Genomic DNA, 20200 nt, shown 5'->3' on the forward strand with positions numbered 1-20200 from the left:
TGACTAATTCACCAAAACATGTGCCTGTAACCAAAACCTACCTTGAGCAGAAATAAACAGTTCAAGATGATTATAGAGTGGCATCATAAAGCATTGAGCCACTAACTGATTACTTATTTTTCTGTTGGCCTTAAATGCTGTCGAACCCCAACAACAGTTAATCTCAAACTACAGTAAGTTATCCTAAGTGGATACAAAAAGTACCACCAGACATTTTGCAAGTCTTTAAAACTGCTGCACAGGCAATTTTGATGTTTAATGCCTTTTTATTGTAATGGAAGAGCTTCGTAAACTGTATTAAAGTCAGCCATGCAACAGGCCCCTAAACATCACTGCTGTAGAGATCTGATAGAGGATTGGACCAGAACAACAGCTCCTGCAAATGTGATGCTCCAGAGTTTCTGGAGCATCACATTTGTGGGGTCAATTAAATGCTCAAAATGGCCGTAAAAAGAGAACTTTCGTCTGAAACTCAACCTTCTATTCTTGTTCTTAGATATGAAGGCTATTCCATGCCAGAAATTGTACTACTCCCTTCAGAGGACAGCACAAACAGGCTCTAACCAGAGTAGAAAAAGAAGTGGGAGGCCGCGTTGCACAACTGAGCAAGAAGAGAAGTACATTAGAGTCTCTAGTTTGAGAAACAGACGCCTCACAGGTAGCCTGTCAAGTTATCTTCATTGAAAAGTACAGTGCTTTTCCTTCAAAACTAAGAACATTTCAATGTGACCCCAAACTTTTGAACGGTAGTGTGTGTGTATGTATATATATATATATATATATACACTATATTGCCAAAAGTATTTGCTCACCCATCCAAATTATTGGAATCAGGTGTTCCAATCACTTCCATGGCCACAGGTGTATAAATTCAAGCACCTAGGCATGCAGACTGTTTTTACAAACATTTGTGAAAGAATGGGTCGCTCTCAGGAGCTCAGTGAATTCCAGCGTGGAACTGTGATAGGATGCCACCTGTGCAACAAATCCAGTCGTGAAATTTCCTCGCTCCTAAATATTCCACAGTCAACTGTCAGCTGTATTATAAGAAAATGGAAGTGTTTGGGAACGACAGCAACTCAGCCACGAAGTGGTAGGCCACGTAAACTGGCGGAGCGGGGTCAGCGGATGCTGAAGCGCATAGTGCGAAGAGGTCGCCAACTTTCTGCAGAGTCAATCACTACAGACCTCCAAACTTCATGTGGCCTTCAGATTAGCTCAAGAACAGTGCGCAGAGAGCTTCATGGAATGGGTTTCCATGGTCGAGCAGCTGCATCCAAGCCATACATCACCAAGTGCAATGCAAAGCGTCGGATGCGGTGGTGTAAAGCACGCCGCCACTGGACTCTAGAGCAGTGGAGACGCGTTCTCTGGAGTGACGAATCGCGCTTCTCCATCTGGCAATCTGATGGACGGGTCTGGGTTTGGCGGTTGCCAGGAGAACGGTACTTGTCTGACTGCATTGTGCCAAGTGTAAAGTTTGGTGGAGGGGGGATTATGGTGTGGGGTTGTTTTTCAGGAGCTGGGCTTGGCCCCTTAGTTCCAGTGAAAGGAACTCTGAATGCTTCAGCATACCAAGACATTTTGGACAATTCCATGCTCCCAACTTTGTGGGAACAGTTTGGAGCTGGCCCCTTCCTCTTCCAACATGACTGTGCACCAGTGCACAAAGCAAGGTCCATAAAGACATGGATGACAGAGTCTGGTGTGGATGAACTTGACTGGCCTGCACAGAGTCCTGACCTCAACCCGATAGAACACCTTTGGGATGAATTAGAGCGGAGACTGAGAGCCAGGCCTTCTCGTCCAACATCAGTGTGCGACCTCACAAATGCGCTTCTGGAAGAATGGTCAAAAATTCCCATAAACACACTCCTAAACCTTGTGGACAGCCTTCCCAGAAGAGTTGAAGCTGTTCTAGCTGCAAAGGGTGGACCGACGTCATATTGAACCCTATGGATTAGGAACGGGATGTCACTTAAGCTCATATGTGAGTCAAGGCAGGTGAGCAAATACTTTTGGCAATATAGTGTATATATATTATAGTTCAACTGTTTTTTTGTTTTGTTTTTTTTTTTTTGGGGGGGGGGGGGGGTAAATATTAGACAATTCACGTCATGATTTCCCAAATTTTGCATGCCTGTCTCTTTTTTCCAGGTTTGTTATAAGTCATTGACTTTTTGAGGGAAAAAGTTATCAGCTTAACAAAACTGTTACGGTCTATATCTAAATAAAATACAGCATTAATAATTAATTTAACCCAAATTTGACCAGATCTAGGATGTGCAAAGTATGTTTTAAAATAATCCGGCGATAAGTAGTCAAAGTAGGTGAAAGATCAAAGATGCATCAAAGTATTTAGTTAAATATATCAACTCATAGCTATGAGTCACTGATTTTCATTTTGTGTTCTTAAATTTGCTATAATAAAAGCAAACCCGTTATACAATTTAAGTAGGTAAATATTAAGCTGTATAAATTAGTGCAATTAATTACAAGGGTCAAATCCATGGGTTATCTGTCTGATTGGCACTACTATCATATTTTCTACCTTTTCAATTTGCTCACCTGAAATTACCAAAAATACTGTTGGGACTTGTTAGGTTTATTCTTTATATATCATGTACATTGTTAAGTTTGTTAGCCAGATTAGACAGAGCAGAAGGCCTTCCTTCACATGGTGGATGTCACTGTGTGTACGGAGGTCATCTAATCAGGACAGCCATCGTGTCTTTAAAAATACACAGGATATGGTCACATCTTGGAGCCGGACTGATAAAGGAGACCTAAGAGGCAAGATGCATGAAGTTCAAGGCATGGCATTTTCTTCTGCTCTGGTCTAGTTTATTCACAGTTCCTTTTGCAACATCGCCAGATGTCCCCATGAATCCTATTGTCCTTTTATGTCACAGAGAAAGATCCATGAACATCCCTCTGCGTTAGACGGAGAGAGATGAGGGGGAAGAGAAAATTAAAGCAGTAAGTTTGTTCAGAGGACATCAGATTAACAGTCTGTTTACTCTCTAAAGGGAAGCCTGTCTAGGGGTCTTATTGCCATATATTTTATTCTCACTTTCTTTTTCTCTCTTACTGTCAGGCTTAAACCTTTTTTAGATTTTGATTTTTTTATGTGGCCCTTTAAACGCAGACAGAAAAGACAGTGCTATTCTTAAATAAATTAATAAATACAAGTTGATGTGAAAATCTGATCTCTGTGGGAAAGAGAAAACCACAGGATAAAAGGTTGAGGGAGGACTTAATAGCCTAATGTGGCTCTCATGGGATTGGTCAGCTGATGTGGAGGAGGGATCCTTGTGGGGGTTGATTCCAGAAAGTTACAGCTTAAATTGGGGAGGGCAAGTACTTTATAGCTGTGTTGCAGATTCATTTCTAAAGATCGACTCACATAACCAAAAAAATATTTATTTTCAACTGTGCCCAAACACTGTATTTCAAAGTGTCAGCTAGCATTTCCACATTTAGCATCTGTCCATTTTATATACCAGACTGGTTTTTATAGCTCAAGAGAATTAAACAAAAGAGCTGTTACACCTCTTAACGTACTACATTAAGCCTTCCTGTTATCAGCTAAAAGTGTTGCTCTCTCTCCCTTTTTGCAGCCTGAATGACCTTAAGATATGTCAATGCAGTAAACAAATTGGTAAACTGTTCCGTATTGGACAGCATATTTAAAAATACAGTTTCAATAAAACGTCATACTCAAAATACTCTTCAAAATAAAAGTGTAAAGTTGCAAAGCTAACTTATGAGGTTTTCTACAGAACAACAAAAAACTAACCAAACTGAGGAAGTACATGCTAAACGATGCTAAAATATGGAAGAGGTCCAGTCATCGGAGTGCATCACATGCCTCACAAGCAGCGGTCAGCTCTTTTAAGAAGCTGTTGCCATTTACCCTCAACTAATCAATATGTCAACTTAAAGCATGAGGTAAAAGGAGTTTAATTTGCAAAAATAAGTATCATATAAAACAACTCAATTATGAAAGTGGACTATTTGAAAATGAGCTACAATTGTGCCATTTAAATGTATAACATGCACTTGTTTGTCGATTCTGCCTCCCTTTTGTCCTGAAAATGAGTTTAGGCACTTGAATGGCAAACACAGCAAAGAAACAATCATTGGGTTATAAAATTTAGTGATGGTCTCTTCCGTTTGTGGAAGTCACGCTCAAATATTCATGTGGTGATAATTTATTAATGCTAAAATGCTACACATGGCAACTATAAACGATTTATCCTGTCATCCGGGCCTTCGAGTAATGCAGGACTAAGAGATGAATATTTATGTGAATTTGGTTCCATTACTTACGTCATACTTTTCGCTGTTTGAGAGCAGACAGCTGTTATTGTTTACCTCTTCCTTCAAAGCCTTTTCTGTGGATATTTTAAAGAGCTTCATGCAACTCTTCCCATTTTATGTTTTAGTGAAGAAAAGATTGTATGAAACCCTGCTGGATTCTTGTTTTATCAATGACAGCTCTAATCCTTCCTGGATAACATTTAAAGGTCATTAAAGTCATGTAGATCCATCCTAAAATATGTCTCTTACATTAATTCCTAATCCAGGATAAGGTAACTCTATACAGAGTCCACTTCTGATTGGGTGATTAGCTTCTAATGAGTTTAAAATTTAGATACTGAGTCACCAAGAAGCCAACCTGGGTCAGAACTAAGCCTTTTGAGCTTTCCAATCGCATTTAATCTGCCTAACTTATATTATAACAGAATAAAACGAAATATAATAGAATAGAATAGAATAGAATAGAAAATCCATTTATTGTCCCACAACGGGGATATTTTGGTGTTACAGCAGCGGCCAAAAGATTATAACCAAAGTGGTCACACTTAAAAAAGTATATAAAAACAAAATAAGTAACAAGAGTTAGGAAAATAAACAAATAAAATACTTTACTGTACAGCGTTTTTACAATACAAGTACAGTGTATCTGGAGAATAAATAATATACACCTGTGGACATTTTTACAGTAATGTAATATTAAAACCATCCATTTTAAAATCAGAAACATCTTACTTTTCTCTTTAGATTTAGTAGTTTGTTTAGCTTTATTGTGCTTTTTTAACAATTAATTACATCATTAGTAAGCATACATAAGTGTATTTAATAATAAATAAAATAACTTATGTCTCATAAATATACAGCATTTCCTTTCCTCGCTAAATGTGTAATAAAATTTGCTGCATGAAATAAATGATGAAATCTTCAGATTATTTTTTCATAATCAAGCTTGCTTAACCATTTATATGTATTTTTTTTATTTTATGAATTTGCTGTTAATGATTTTTATTCTCTTGATACAAAGTATTATACAGTACAATACTTTTTTTTAACATTGTCTGACCACTTCTACTATGATTTTTTTGCTGCTTTAACACCAACATTTCCCCATTGTGCGACAATAAAGGGATTTTCTATTCTATTCTATTCTGCTTTGTGATCCATGTCTTGAAAAGTTCCAGACTAATAAAATTTATTTGAAAGATTATGAGGCTAAGTACCAGCAACTGGTTCAGATAGACAGAACTAGGTAATTTGATATCTAATTTATTGCAATTTCTCCTTGTTTGCTGCAGTTTTTCTGCCAGACTGAAAGCCAAACAGAGGAGTTAGAGAGAATCCCAGCCATCTGTATATCCCGGCGGCTGCCAAAGTGCATCGATAATATTACGGAATAATCAATGTTTAGGGGAATCCATTTAAGTGCTGCCTATTCATGTCCTGTATGTTTCACATTACAAACATTGCCAGTTCGTTTGGAGTTTCCAGGCAGGGCTTTGGCGAGAAAACACCAAAATATTAGGGTTAATATTTCTCTAATGTTTATTTGCTAATGCCACATTCGAGAAATAGACAGAAGAGGTTAATGTCTGCTGTATCCTCCTCCTTTGGGGATACTCTGTTCAAGCAGAGTCTAGCGACCATCATTCCCTCAGACAGAGAACATTAAGGTATACCTGCACCCATCAGCACTTTCACTGGAAACACAGCAATGTTATAATGATGAACCAAGTTCAAAAACACCCCACTCTCTCTCCATCTATTCTATTCCATCGGTCTCTCCCTCTTTAGATAGAGGCCTCTATGCGCCATTAACTCAGGGTGATCCATCATCTGTCTTTTTGTCCAGTGGGCTGTAACATACTGTTACTGTTACAGACTCTGATACAAGCCATTAACAGGGATTACACTGTTCATCAGGTACAATGAGGAGCTAAACTGTTTAACTGTTGCAACTCTGTATTAGGATTTATTCGGCTTGAACTGCATGAAAATCCTGCAGAATTAAAAGGCTCTTAACATTTTAAACATGGAAACGTAAACTAAGAAACATTATAATGACATATAGGACTTCTATCTATCATCCACATTAAGTTATTCTATAAAAATGCACAAATTTAAGAAAACGTAACAGTCTCATTTACTGTTAGTAAACTGGATGTGTTTAGTGGTATGAATCAGAATAAAAATTGCGAATGCTGTGAAAAAATTACCCAAAATGTCAACTTTATACAAGAAAACCCTTCATAGTAAGTTCAGAATGGGTGTGCAACTTAATTACACATCTAAACTGGAAAGGAATCCACCTTAAAAGCAACATCTTTTTAAAGCTTGTACAAAATAAATCATACATATCATTTTAAAGTAGCTGAAAAGTAATTGATATTGTCTCTAGAGTCAGCAGCAATTCGTGGAATCTCTCTTTATTGAGATACTGTATATAAATTAGTGATATTAATACATTTAATCCTAGAGACTGAACAAGTCCTTTTTTTTTTTTTTTTTTTTTTTTTTCCATGGACTTATTTATGTAAGAAGCAAGCAGCAACCAGTCAAGCAGTGAAACAATCCAGGACCAAATGGCTTAGGGAGAGTCTATAAATCCTTTAGGCAAAGAGGCTAAACGCTGCTGCACTTTGTGGATTGCAGACAGAATGGATAAGCAGGTGTTTAATGATTAGCATGAGGCTGAGAGGAAACATGCTGATGCTGGCATACATGAGCACGCTTTAAAAGCCACTTTAAAAAGGTCTCAGATACATGGCTGTCCTTCAGAATAACAGACGTCCTGCGGTGGCAAAGCTATCAGGATCTTAAGTCTATCTTGTTTCGTAATCCTCTTCTAAAGAGTTGCAGCGGCTTTGGCGCATGTTTGGCTGTTTTGTTTTGATGTGCAGCAACTTTACCATAGAGTAAAGTGTCATTTTAACAGATTTTCAACCATTTTTGTGATGTTTATGACTCTCCTTAGTGGCTAATTAAACACAAATAAAGTCCCCGGGTTTACGACAACAGAGGCACATGAACAATAAACTTGTACATCTGTGGAATCCCCTAAAGCAAACCCTGGTGTTTCCTGAATCCTACACTGAGCTGTGCCATTGTATACGACTCAATGAGAGGCTGCTCAAACATCCATGTGCACTGCGCACCAGGCTGCCCATAAATTATTGACAACGAGACAGTGCCAAGGAACTCATGCGATCCTCTGCACTTTGCGTCACCTAAATACCATCCTTTTCCACCTCCCTGCTTTCTAGCATCCAGTAACAACTACTTTTTGGTCAACAATTTAACAACTAGCTATTATTTCTTCTGCATGAACCAGTAGGCAGTGCCTCACCTTTCCTTATCCGTTTAATTACTGTATATGAGAAACATTTATAAAAGAGAAAGAACAGCAGCAGTGGGCTTGAAAGAAGAGCTAGAAGCTGGATTAATTGGATGAAGACATACTGCACACCAGTATCCCTTTAATCCACTGGTGGAAGGCAGTAAGCAAGTTGGGAAAATACTTCCTGTTCCTGTTTGAGTTCATTAACTCATCTGGAAGGTTTACATAAACACATTCCTGCTTGTATGTAAAGAAGTTAGACTGAGATCAATTCTTTCAGTAGTTTTTTCCACATTTCATGTAACCTATAACCTCCTAACCTAAACATAAAGGACTGACACTCTCTGGGAAATTAAGCTAAATCAATGAGATGTTAAGAGCTTGTCTCAGGTGCAGGCATATCAAAACAAAGACATTAATTCATATACAAATTTCCAGCTGTTTTTTTTTTCTTGCTCTAATTGCTGCAGCTCTTATTTGTTTGTTGTTTTCTTGTTTGCTGCTTGCGTCCTGGATGTCCCTGTGTCTGATTTTCTATCAATGTTTAAACTCTGGGTTGTCCTGGTATTGTTAAATCATATTTTCTCCATTGCATTCTCTATATCTTCATGGTGATCTAATTAATCCTGAGTGTGAGCTTTTGACAATGGGATGGCTCACATGCTCAAACTTAAAGGTGCAGTGGAGGATTTTTGCGAAATTTTGCACTTAAAAAAAAATGCTCATGCACAACCCTGTACCCGTTCCCGAGAGGGAACACCTATTAAACATGAGCCCATTTCTCCTCGTGCACGCTCTGTTTAAAAGTTGCTGTTTGCATCGCTCATAAGAGCTTACTTTCCAAAAGAAGATTTGTCAGACTCACCACCGGTAAGTGAAAATGGGAACAAGCACGAAGGACGGCCTTATGCAAACATATCACCAGAATGATTGACAATTAGGAGGACCACTTATTTTGATGATCCACCCAGAAAAAAAACATCCTCCACTATACCTTAAAGCTTATTTCTTTTTAATGAAAAAGAAATAAAAATAACAAGAGGCAAGTGTGTACTTAACTGTAGTACCTCTTAATTCTGAGATTTCAGTTCAACTGTAAAGGAACTAAACAAACATATTAAAGGTGGACAACTTCTGTCCTTCTACATGCAGCAAACCCAACCTGCAGAGTCACTGCCAATGATCTCTTTATGCAACAACCAAGGCCATCACTCTGCTTATTTAGCTAATGCTGAACTTGCAGCTGAGAGCGGTGATGGAAATAAATGTCCGACTACAGTTTACCAGATTTAATCAGAAAATCATTGCAGCTTTGATGTAAATAAATCACCATCATTGCGCCTTGTTTCACATTAGCCCTTTGAAATTGTGTGTAGACTAAATAGGCATATCTATTGAACTCAAGTGCATTGTGCCTTTCTTTTGCTTTGCTGTGCAACAGACATTCAATTTATCAGCCTGACAGATGGCGTTGTGTCTGATTAATTCTAAGGCAGCTAATGACGACTAAGTTTTGTTTTTAACGATAAATCTCATTCTTTGTTAATTTAACAATATGATGACTAATTCTCCTTCAAAGCCCTTTCATTTCTTTCCCCCTATAGTCAAATGTTGCATTTTATAACACTTCAGCATCAAGGCAAAATAAAGGGAGAAAGTAGCAGTCAATAGATCTGGAAAATTAGCTGATTGTTCCTTGTTTGGGGCTTGTCATGATTAATAGATCAAATGCTAGAAGGAAAGTTCAATTCCTCAAATACATTAAAACTAGTGGCTCCGACTACCTTTGGTCCATCAACGACAAGTAGCAGCAAGCACTTTGGAGGCATTGATGTACAAGTCTGATAACAGAGGGAAAATTATTTTGATGCATTAACAGAGATATTTCTGTTACTCATTTTTGTTGGATCCAGAATCGTCATACATAAACACACAGCCATACAAAAGGCAGATAAGAAATGACAGCAGGGAGGTTAGAGAAAAGCAAAAATTAGGCTACTGTACATAAGAGTGTATAAACACTCCAAACTGAAAAAACTGGAATTTAATTTCTTATCCAAACAAATAAAGTTTTATTAAAACATTAACATATCATAACTTAGCTTTTTTTAAGAACTGTTAATAACATTTCTAAGTTAGTCTGCCTTCTGATTAATGTTTTGAAGTTTTTATAATCACATCACACAAAACAGAACATAAAAAAGAAAGCAAAAATTCTGACCAACAAGTCCAGCAAAATGGGATCAGATTAAGGGAAAAGAACTGTAACATTAAAACACTTAATCAGCTAATCCAATTTATTTTAAACAGTTTAGTAAAACCGCTGACATTTATTTTATTGGAACAGCCGATAATTAAATAGGCATCAATGTAGTTTTTTTTTCCCATGTTTTAATTAACTTTGTTTTTTTTTTTTCCACATTAAAAAAAAACAAGTCATGTAATCTATATAGAAAGTTTGAGGCTGTGATTAATTCCATACTTTGTTGAAACATTGCAGAAGTTACTAAGAGATTAGGTCTCTCTTTTAAAAAAATGTTAAAAGGCATAATATTTCTGTCATAAACCAAAAGAAAAGTCAACATTTTTCAACCTCCCAGGTCTACAGATATTCCACCTGTTAGTTATTTAAAAGAAAATATTTTTATCGTAAATGTTGGTATTTTCACCAGGATACTAAACTGCTGAAAATCTTTTTAGCCATATATATATATATATATCAGGATTTGCTCCAGCTTTGTTCTCAGAATGAATTTTTTTTACAGTGTATTGTATCTCCATCTTGTTAACAGGCCCACCCTTTCCCTGTTATGCTTCATATGATTTGACATCTAGCATTTTTAAAAATAGCAGTTTATGATTTTTTTAGAGGAACTGATACTAAGCAGAGTAAATGTAAAATAACGTGAAACAAAAGACCCAAAATACCAAAGGCTGTAGGGAGTTTCGAATACCTGGATATTCATGTCAATAACAAACTGGACTGGACTTATAACGCAGTTGTCCTGTATAAGAAGGGCCAGAGCTGCATCCACCTCCTGAGGGGGCTGAGGTCCTTTGGAGTGAGCAGGCCCCTGCTTAAAACCTTCTATGACTCTGTGGTGGAATCAGCCCTCCTTTACTCTGTTGTCTACTGGGCCCCTGGCAGCACAGAGCGGGACAGAAAGAGACTGTACAAACTGGAGAGAAAGACTATTTCTGTCCTAAGGACTCCGGACTCAGTGGTGGAAGCAGCTGAGAGGAGGGTGCTGTCCAAACTTACATCCATCATGGACAACACCTTCCACCTTCTGCAACAGACTGAACTGGAGCTGATCAGCTCCTTTAGTGAAAGACTTTTACACCTTGTTTATATAAAAGAACACTACTGCAGGTCATTCATCCCTGCTGCAACTACTCTACAATGCAACACTACAACAGCAATAACTTGTGCAATGTTTAATGTGCAATAACTATTTGAAACCCTGTGAAATAACTATAAGAAAGGAAGAAAGAAGAAGAAGAAGGTGAGCAAAAAGGGGGAAAGGTGCATGGAATATATGTAGTATTTATATAGATGCATATATATATATATATATATATATATATATATATATATATATATATATATATATGCATCTATATAAATAACAATGTAAACACAATGTGCACTAACTCTGGGTATTAATCATGCTATTAAAAAAAAAAAAGCTGTCAAATGTGGATGTACTGTTTATACTGTATATATCCCATGCATCTTTTTCTTCCGTTGACACGTTATTCTTCTCTTAACTATTTGAGCTGATGTAAATTTCTTCACTGTGAGATCAATAAAGTCAATTAATCAATCAATATGTTAGGGTTTATTTCACAACAGAATATTTTTTGTATATTTATGCAAAAGTAGAAACAGCTACAGGTATAAGGAGAACCAGATCGGTCTCACTTAGCTATGAGAAATGATTTATTTCAGTGCTTCAATGAAGAGGAGTAATCCATAAAAAAAAAGAACTTTAGTGCTGGATCCAAGCATATCAATGGAAGGTTAAGTGGAAGGAAGAAGTGTGGTAGAAAACTATGTGCAAACTAGGACTTAAACAATTAATCTAATTAATTGTGATTAATCAATTATTGAAATAATTGGCAACTAATTTAGTAACTGATTGTTTACTGGAGTATCGAGACTGTAAAGAGTGTCTTTAGCTGACAGGGCAACCCACTTAGAGCAGTTCAAGACTGTAGAAACTATATAAACATTTTTGCATTAAAAAAAGGCTGTCAGTATTCTCTATCTAGAACCCCCCAAGTGGAAAAGTTTGAGTTTCACCTGGTTTAATTTCATAAAAAGTGTTCTTTAAAGAATCTTTGGCTATCCGATTATTAATCTAAAAAATGATTAATCGATACGCAAATTAATCCTGATAATTTTTTTTTTTTCATTTAAAAAATGTATGTTTTTCTTGTATGGCAGCTACAATGTGGCAGAAGAAAATGGACCAGATTTTTCAAAGTTCTCCTCTCAGACCAAAGTAACATTTAAAATTCATTTAAGACCCTGGAGTAAACAGACCCACGCTGTTTGAGTGACCAGTGGGTGATTATCTAGGGAGCCATGTCCTCTGCTTGTTCTGATCTCTTATGTTTGATCAAGTTCAAAGTAAGAGCGGCCCTTTAACAGGAAATCTTAAAGCAATTCAAGCTTCCCTTTGCAGACATTGCAGACATGCTATTGTCGATTTGTTAATCTTTTGTTTCCATTTGGACGTGACACCTATCAAAAGCCCCGATAACTGATTTAATGGTAGTATAAACACTTGATGCATATCAAATTGATAGGGATGCACATGTATAAAATTCAAAACGAATTTAATAACACAATTAACATAATAGAAAACCTAGATAGATGCAATTATCCTGATCTTCAAGATTATTAAAACTGTTATAGTTTATTGATAACTATTTTCACAACGTTTGCAACTGGAGTGAAAAAAACAAAAGCAAATTCCAGCACTTATGTAGCTCTTTGAAAACTCTCTGACTAATTTATAAAAAATAGAAACTAACACGAAGAAGGAACAAGCGCAGCTTCGTGATTTGTGAAGAAGTGCAGCGGCTCGACATGCTACAGTGAACACATTCTGGTCTCCTCCAGCCTGAACACAGGAGACAACCACGAAACTTTGCAGCTCTGAGAGTCGCAATTTTAAAGTGAGCTACTGGCTTACATAACGTCCTCTGCTATCAAACTAATCGGAAGTGGCAGCATCAGAGGAGGCTTTTAGGACCACATGAAGATGGCTCTGTTTAACTGAGAAATGACTAACCAGGTGTGTTTGGATCTTCCACATCATCACAGCCTGAATTCTCTCTTATTCTCTTCTGTATTCAACCCATTTAATATCCATTCCACTCTTATATGGATTGACAGCACTAACCTCTCACTCGCTTCTAAACATGGATTTTTTTCTCTTTAGTGCCAATATTACAGGCTTGGTGATCACCAGATGCATCTCAGGTTACGTTTTAACTCCAAAAGTTCAACAAGGTATTTTCTTATTACATCTAATTTAGTTCGTTTTATTGCTCCACTCTTGTGAAATCCTGGTTTTACTGCTGGAGAAGATCAGTCACGCCTGATATCTCTGGCTACACCAGACAAGTTTCAACTTCACTGCATAAAAATGTAGGGATGCAGACTGCTTTGAAAAGAAAAAACGCAATTAAAATCAGCTAATAACAATGCCAAGGTTAAACAAGGATTTAAAACTTGCTGAAAAATGTCCCATTAGAACATAACTTTGTTTTAAAGCCGGTCTAGGAAATACTAGAGTAATCATTCCGCTGGAGCGACGACAATTTGACTGTAAGGTGGGTTGTCAAAAATATCAATACTGCAAAAGGTGTCCATACCAATTTGGCATGGTATTATTGCAAAAAAAGAAATGATGCTTTCATATTTTTTCTATTTATAGATTTCAGATTATTTTCACATTAAATGTAAATTATTTCTACCTAAAAATACTGTTGATTTGTTTTATATTTGGGTTATTTATCTTGCATATATTTGCACAATTACTTAAATAATAGAATCTGTGATTCAGTTGAGAAAGAATGTTTCATTTTAAAATTGCATGTTAATATATATTTTTATGCCCTTAATTATTTGGCTTTTTTTTTTTTATTATATAGTACTAAAAATCGAGGGTATCAAAACAAGTTTGGAGTTATAGCATCATGATAACCTCTATTCTAAGGCAATATTACTATAAGATTATAGTAATCACTGTGTTGTATTGTTCTAGAGGCAATGGGAATAAATCTTATTGTTAAGTGTAAAATTAAAGAAATTTGATTATCTGCTACATTTTTTTTTTGAGATTGGTAATAAAGTAATAATATAATAACTAAACCTCTCAACAAAAAGCTGAGAGTAACGCTACGTTTACTTTATCATACAATAAGAATCTCATATTCCCCCATGGCTAGCTTAAACTGCTTGTTTGTAAAGGATAACCAGGGAAGAAATTATTTTAAAGTACCTGGAAGCCCCTAGAAATCCCTTCGATCTCTTCAGTAAATTGACATCTTATTGCTTTTTAAATAAAGTATAATTTTCCAGAAGTGCTCAGAGCCCTCCATATTACCCACAGTTCCCAGTATTGACTGGATGACTCATAAAACCCCCAACACTGACTAATGGAAAGGTATTCTGAAAATTTGCTGCAATGCAATCTGTTTTGTTTTATCCTAACCTCCACGGCAGAACCAATTACAGGCAGAGCTAATCAGCATCCCACATCCTATCACTCACTACCCCCACTTTGCATGCGTCTGGCTCCATTTCAGCCTGCACGCAGCAGGGATTTTATTTAATCAGCTAGTTGCAACAGTTGGAAGGCTGTGTCTAAGCCTCGGGTGAGCATGAAGCCGGGGTAAGAGACCTCTACGGCTCTTCGTTTCAGAAGAGCTTGCTCTTTTTGGATTACTGTCAGACGCATTACACTGGAGTCTAATGTAACCCGCATCCATGAAGGCTGGCTGCTCCACCTCTGTCCATTGATTTGACTGGCAGGAAGAAAACAACTGGATTACATAATTAATGTGACTGCTCCCATTTGTAGACTTGCTTGACTCTGAAAGGGCCAAAACAACCGAGTGATAATGGAGCACAAGCATGTCCTGTCATGATAGACTGTAACTGGTTAGATGACTCCACCCTTTAGTTATTAAAATACCAAAATAGCGTTCACAGTACCTCCTTTGCTTGCAAATGTAACAGTTTGTCCTAAAGCATGTCTAGTACGGCACGCAAGAGGAAAATAACAGAACCAGGGCACTGAAAAAATGTTTGCACTGATAACTCTGGGACATAAATAGAAAATTGTCCCATTATTTTTCTTTAACAGAAGTTGAATTAAATTCCTAAAATAAATCAACAATTCTAATATTATGTGTTGATTTGCTCAGTCTAAGTTCTCATAACTACTGACTATTTTTTTTATACCTCATTAGCCATAGCTCTTTATGTATTTAAAGTTGAAGCATCCCCACAGCATTATTTTTCCAATACCGTGCTTGACAGTGGGGGTGATGTATTCAAGTTCTTTGGGGGTTTCTTTTTTGCAACTCTTTAGTAAACTGCCCTTTATGAAGTACTTTAAAATCAAACAAAAAAAAAGCAAACTACATGATTATACTGTCATTCATACAGAAGAGGATTAGGGCCACAGAAAAATTTTTTAAAAAGTTAACTGATTTTTTTATTTTATTTCTGTATATTGTAAGAAAAAAGTCAGAATTTGGACTTTAATCTCAGAATTCTGACTTTAATCTCAGAATTCTGACTTTAATCTCAGAATTCTGACTGAATTCTGACAGGTTACCATCAAGCCGTAGCCATGTCTGCTTTAGGGACTAAACTAGCTCTCTTGTTTTAATCTCCTTCTACTCTTCTATTTATGAAATAGCATCACAGAGGACCCATCAGGCACGTAGAAAGTCGTCCAATTCCGTCATTTTCCACCAATGTGTTGCTGGCCCTCCCAAACAACTCAAATCTTTGTCAGTGAAGCTGTGTGCTCCCACATCTCTTCCTTCATGGTGCCCATCTGCATTAAAATTCTGAGATTAAAGTCAGAAATCAGAGAAAAAAAGTCAGAAATCTGAGGAAAAAAGTCAGGAAAAAGTCAAAATTCTGAGATTAAAGTTATAAATCTGAGATTAAAGTCAGAAGTCTGAGATTAAAGTCAGAATTCTGAGAGAAAAAAAGGCAGAATTCTGAATTCTTTTTCCCCCCCCATGATAAACAAAAATAATATTTAAAAATAAGTTAACTTTTTTTCCCCCAGTAAACCTAATCATCTACCATACATTCATGTACCAAAGCAGGGTGCATAAAGTATTATTTGATTTTTAATGAAACTCCAAAAGGTGCATCAAAGCTGCAGCTCTTTAAATGGTTTCTAGACTAAGAAAATTGGTATTATGGATTGAATAAACAGAGGACATCAAAGCCGGTTTGAAAATTGTTGCATTATACTTTAGATTTAATGCATAGTTGTTGTTGTTGTTTTTTTTAAAGTTTATTTCAACTGTGGATGGATACAAAGAGTTGTTATCTCGTTTAGAATAATCAGGCTTAAACGGTGCGTGTTTTCACCCACGAGTGAAACTTAATCCTCGAGTAAAGTGTGTCCACAGAAGCCGACACCATCCGAGTTTTATGTTTTTCCATTGGTTGGGTTTATAATCTGCATTAAATGCGTAAAAACTTACATATCGGTTGATGAGAGTCCGAAGGGTGCTGAAATCCATCCCCATCCTGCTCCTATTCCCTCTGCAGACTCTTCGCCTTGTGATCGTGTGAAGCTTATTTCCTCTCTGTAGCCGCTTTTCTCTTCATATGTCTTTCTCTGTCCATGACTTCTTCTCTCAGGCTTGTTTTCTTTTAAGTAGAAATAGGGCTTGGTCCCAAAAATCCCGCTTCCGACACAGTAGACCTGTTCTCACCTTTGGAGACTGGAAGAAGATTGTGAAGTAGTGGGAGGAAGCTGAAAGGGGAGCGTCTGTTAGTGAGCTGTACCCAGAGAAAGTCAGCTGTCCTCCGCTCCCCTCTACCTGAGCGCGTGCACTGATAATCCTCTAGTCTCGCGCAGCGGCCAAAGCAGATTTTCTGTCATGTACGTCACGCGGAGCCAGGTGGTGCGTCTGGCCGGGGCTGGGGCGCATGCGCGCTCCATCGTTTTCGGCGGGTCATTGACTAGTTGTTTCAGTTACAGCCTATCGATTTGTTGGGATGTCCACCTACAGGTGCATCTCTATAAATCAGAATATAAGAGAAAAAGTCATTTATATAGGTGAATTACACAAATTATATTTATATATATTATATATAATTGAATTATTTTTTTTAAGCAAATACCTCCTAATATACTGCTTAAGCTACTGGCAAAATAATTTTTACTCCTATTTTTACAACGTTGTACAGACTGAAGACAGTATTTGAAAATAAAAGCCCCTCAGGGAATCCCCGGATTACTTTAATTTCAATATCAATGAAGAGCTATTATTTTTGGCTGTGTGGGCACATTAAATGTCCTACTGGTAATAAAATCACCATCCTCATAATGCTTGTATGGCCATAGAAATCAAGGCATTAAATGATCTATTATTATCTAGGCTGCCCTGACTTTTATGGCTGCGAAAAAACTAGTAAGAGCGACATCACACAAATCTTCCTGCATTTTATACAAACTATAAAATGATTGCTTGCTCTACACTTTTCATGGTATCTTCATTTTAAATGGTATTGAGTAATAGCCTAATTTTATGACAAACCAAATATCTGAGATTTCATTGGCTGTAAACATGAATGATCAGCATACAAATAGATGCTTAGAACAGATTGCTCAGTTTTTAATAGATGTACAATATGCATATGTAGCTGTCTTTATCTAGATAGATTATATAAACTGAGTCTCAAATAAAATTATAAATCCATTTGCCATAAAAATCAAGGTAAGATTAACTCAATGTGTACCAAGTGTTTTTTTATTCCTTTATTTACTGAATGATATCTTATGAAATTTTTGCTTATCATTAATGAATACAAACCAGATTTTAGAGGATAATCATTTTCCTTCCTGACCCTGTTAACTGGAAACTTCTCCGTAGCATTATACTGCCCCTGCTATGCTTAATAATGAGGATGGGGAATTCAGGGTGATGTGCACTGGTAAACTATTAAATAACACTAATTAAACTATTATATAAACTATTTTGCTAATGATGTGAAATTTTGTGTGTTACAAAAACAAGGACAATTATTTCAGTGCACAGCTGGGTTGATAATTTGGTTTCTGATTATTTCACATAAAAGCTGCATCTTATCTCCGTAGGTCCCATCTTTAATACTACTAAAAATCTGATCATTAAGTGCATTTATCAGGGAAATATGTTGCCCTACTCCTGAAACATTCTGTACAATTAAAAAACATTCATTTTTTGGCAAATGTGGGTTTGTTTATTGTTGTTGTTGTTTTTTTGTTTGTTTTGTTTTGTTGTTTCCTCTTTTTAATGGGACAATTTACCAAAATAAAGTGACTGATTGATTGATTGATTGATTTTCCATGTTTGGTTAAAAGAAAAAACAATGAAATAAAACATGATTTAAAGAAACAATTCCCTTTTTTTTAATGAAATATTAGACCATATATGCTTTATATCAATAATGGCAGTACTAATGCATTTGTCATACATTTTATATAACCTTCAAACTCAATCCATAGCCATTCAACTTCCCTTAATTTGGAGTTTAATAATTAACCAAACTGTTAATGCTAACAACACAAAATTGAAGCAATCATACACAAATAGTTTATAAGGAATGTGAAATGCTACTAATTAAGATTAGTTTAAAATATTCTCATACACTTTAGTATGAGAATATTTATGAGAATAAGTATGAGAATAAGTATTACTTTTGCTAATTCGAAACCCATTAAACTAATGTTGCTTTAATTTTTTATACTAATTTATTATATTAGTGGTTTGATATTTTACATGCAATATTCTGTTACTAGCTAGAAATTGTAAACAACCTTCTTGTGGCTCAAGATCATAGTGGAACTAAAGACAATTCTACCTTGTTTCAAGGGGGAAGTATTTTCGTTAAAAAGTCCGTCCTCTGTTCCTTCGATACGCTTTCGGCGGGTTCAGATGAATCACTTGTAAAGTTTAGTAATAGAGCACCAACTACTTCTTGTTATTAACTTCAAAATAAAACCTGCCAAGGTTATTGAACAAAACAGACAATAAAATCAATGAAACATAAACCTTCCCTCATAACAATATCAGGGACGGTTTGTGCAGATTTCATTTTAATCATTTCTATCATGTTTGGAAAAAAAAGGTTCTATAAATAATACAAGACACAAGACATTTGCTAAGTTTCAATTTTATTTGTTTGAGGAAAATTCTTTAAAGATTGTTGTAACGTATCATTTTGAGTGCAATTTTTAGGGTATCATTAATTGATTCAACAGGTCTTGCAATAGAGCTAGTTTATTTAAATGCTGAGCATTTGTTTGGAATCAATTTCAATTGATTTATTCTGTCATAAAAAAAAAATCTTGAAGCATTTTATGAGGTGTTTATTTTGTTTTCTTGTAATTTTATTGGACTGAATTTTTCAATTATGCCTGTTAGTGTTGGGCCCTATGTACACAAGACGAATAGGGCCACTGAAAAAATAAATAAAAGTTAACTGATTTTTAAATTTTATTTCAGTTTAATATGAGAAAAAAGTCAGAATTCTGACTTTTTCCTCAGAATTCTGACTTTAGTCTCATTCTAACTGAATTCTGACAGCTAACAAACATGTTAGCGTCAAGCCGTAGCCATGTCTGTTATGGAGACTAAACTAGCTCTCTTGTTTTAATCACCTTCTGCTCTTCTATTAATGAAATAGCATCACCGGGGACCCCCTAGGCAATTAAAAAGTCGCGGTCAATTTCCACCAATGTGTTACTGGCCCTCTCAAACAATTTACATCTTTGTTAGTGAAGCTGAGTGCTCCCACATCTCTTCCTTTATCGTGCCCATCTACAATTAAAATAAAAACATTTTGAGATTAAAGTCAGAAACCTGACAAAAAAGTAAAAATTCTGAGATTAAAGTCAGAAACTTTAGAAAAAAGTCAGAATTCTGAGAAAAAAACGTCAGAATCCTGAGATTAAAGTTAGAATTCGGAGGAAAAAAAAGTTAGAATTCTGAGATTAAAGTCAGAATTCTGAGAAAAAAGTCAGAATTCTGAGATTAAAATCAGAATTTCTAAGAAAAAAGGTCAGAATTCTGAGGAAAAAAAACGTCAGAATCCTGAGATTAAAGTTAGAATTCGGAGAAAAAAAAAGTTAGAATTCTGAGATTAAAGTCAGATTTCTAAGAAAAAAGGTCAGAATTCTGAGATTAAAATCAGAATTCTGACTTTTGTCCCATTTTAAACTGAAATAATATTTGAAAATCAGTTAACTTTTTTTTTTTTTTTTTTTCCAGTGGCCCTAATCCTTT

General features: G+C 36.0%; 1 protein-coding gene across 12 annotated transcripts in view; it reads right to left on the reverse strand.

Moving 5' to 3' along the window:
- atp11a (ATPase phospholipid transporting 11A) overlaps nt 1-16791 on the reverse strand; it is a 65275-nt gene extending 48484 nt beyond the window's left edge. For 10 of the 12 annotated variants that reach the window (XR_005279735.1, XM_038309094.1, XM_038271316.1 and 7 more), the window contains exon 1: nt 16409-16791. Coding sequence is in view for 11 of the 12 variants with exons in the window: in XM_038309094.1 (XP_038165022.1) it covers nt 16409-16453 (45 nt within the window). In the remaining variant the exon portion in view is untranslated. The remainder of the gene's footprint in view (nt 1-16408) is intronic. The other 2 variants (XM_038267519.1, XM_038274722.1) reach the window with 1 other exon arrangement.
- Nucleotides 16792-20200: the final 3409 nt, after the last annotated feature.

This window comes from Cyprinodon tularosa, unplaced genomic scaffold (genome assembly GCF_016077235.1).
Source record: "Cyprinodon tularosa strain WSP-4 unplaced genomic scaffold, ASM1607723v1 ctg1, whole genome shotgun sequence".
Taxonomy (NCBI): Eukaryota; Metazoa; Chordata; class Actinopteri; order Cyprinodontiformes; family Cyprinodontidae; genus Cyprinodon; species Cyprinodon tularosa.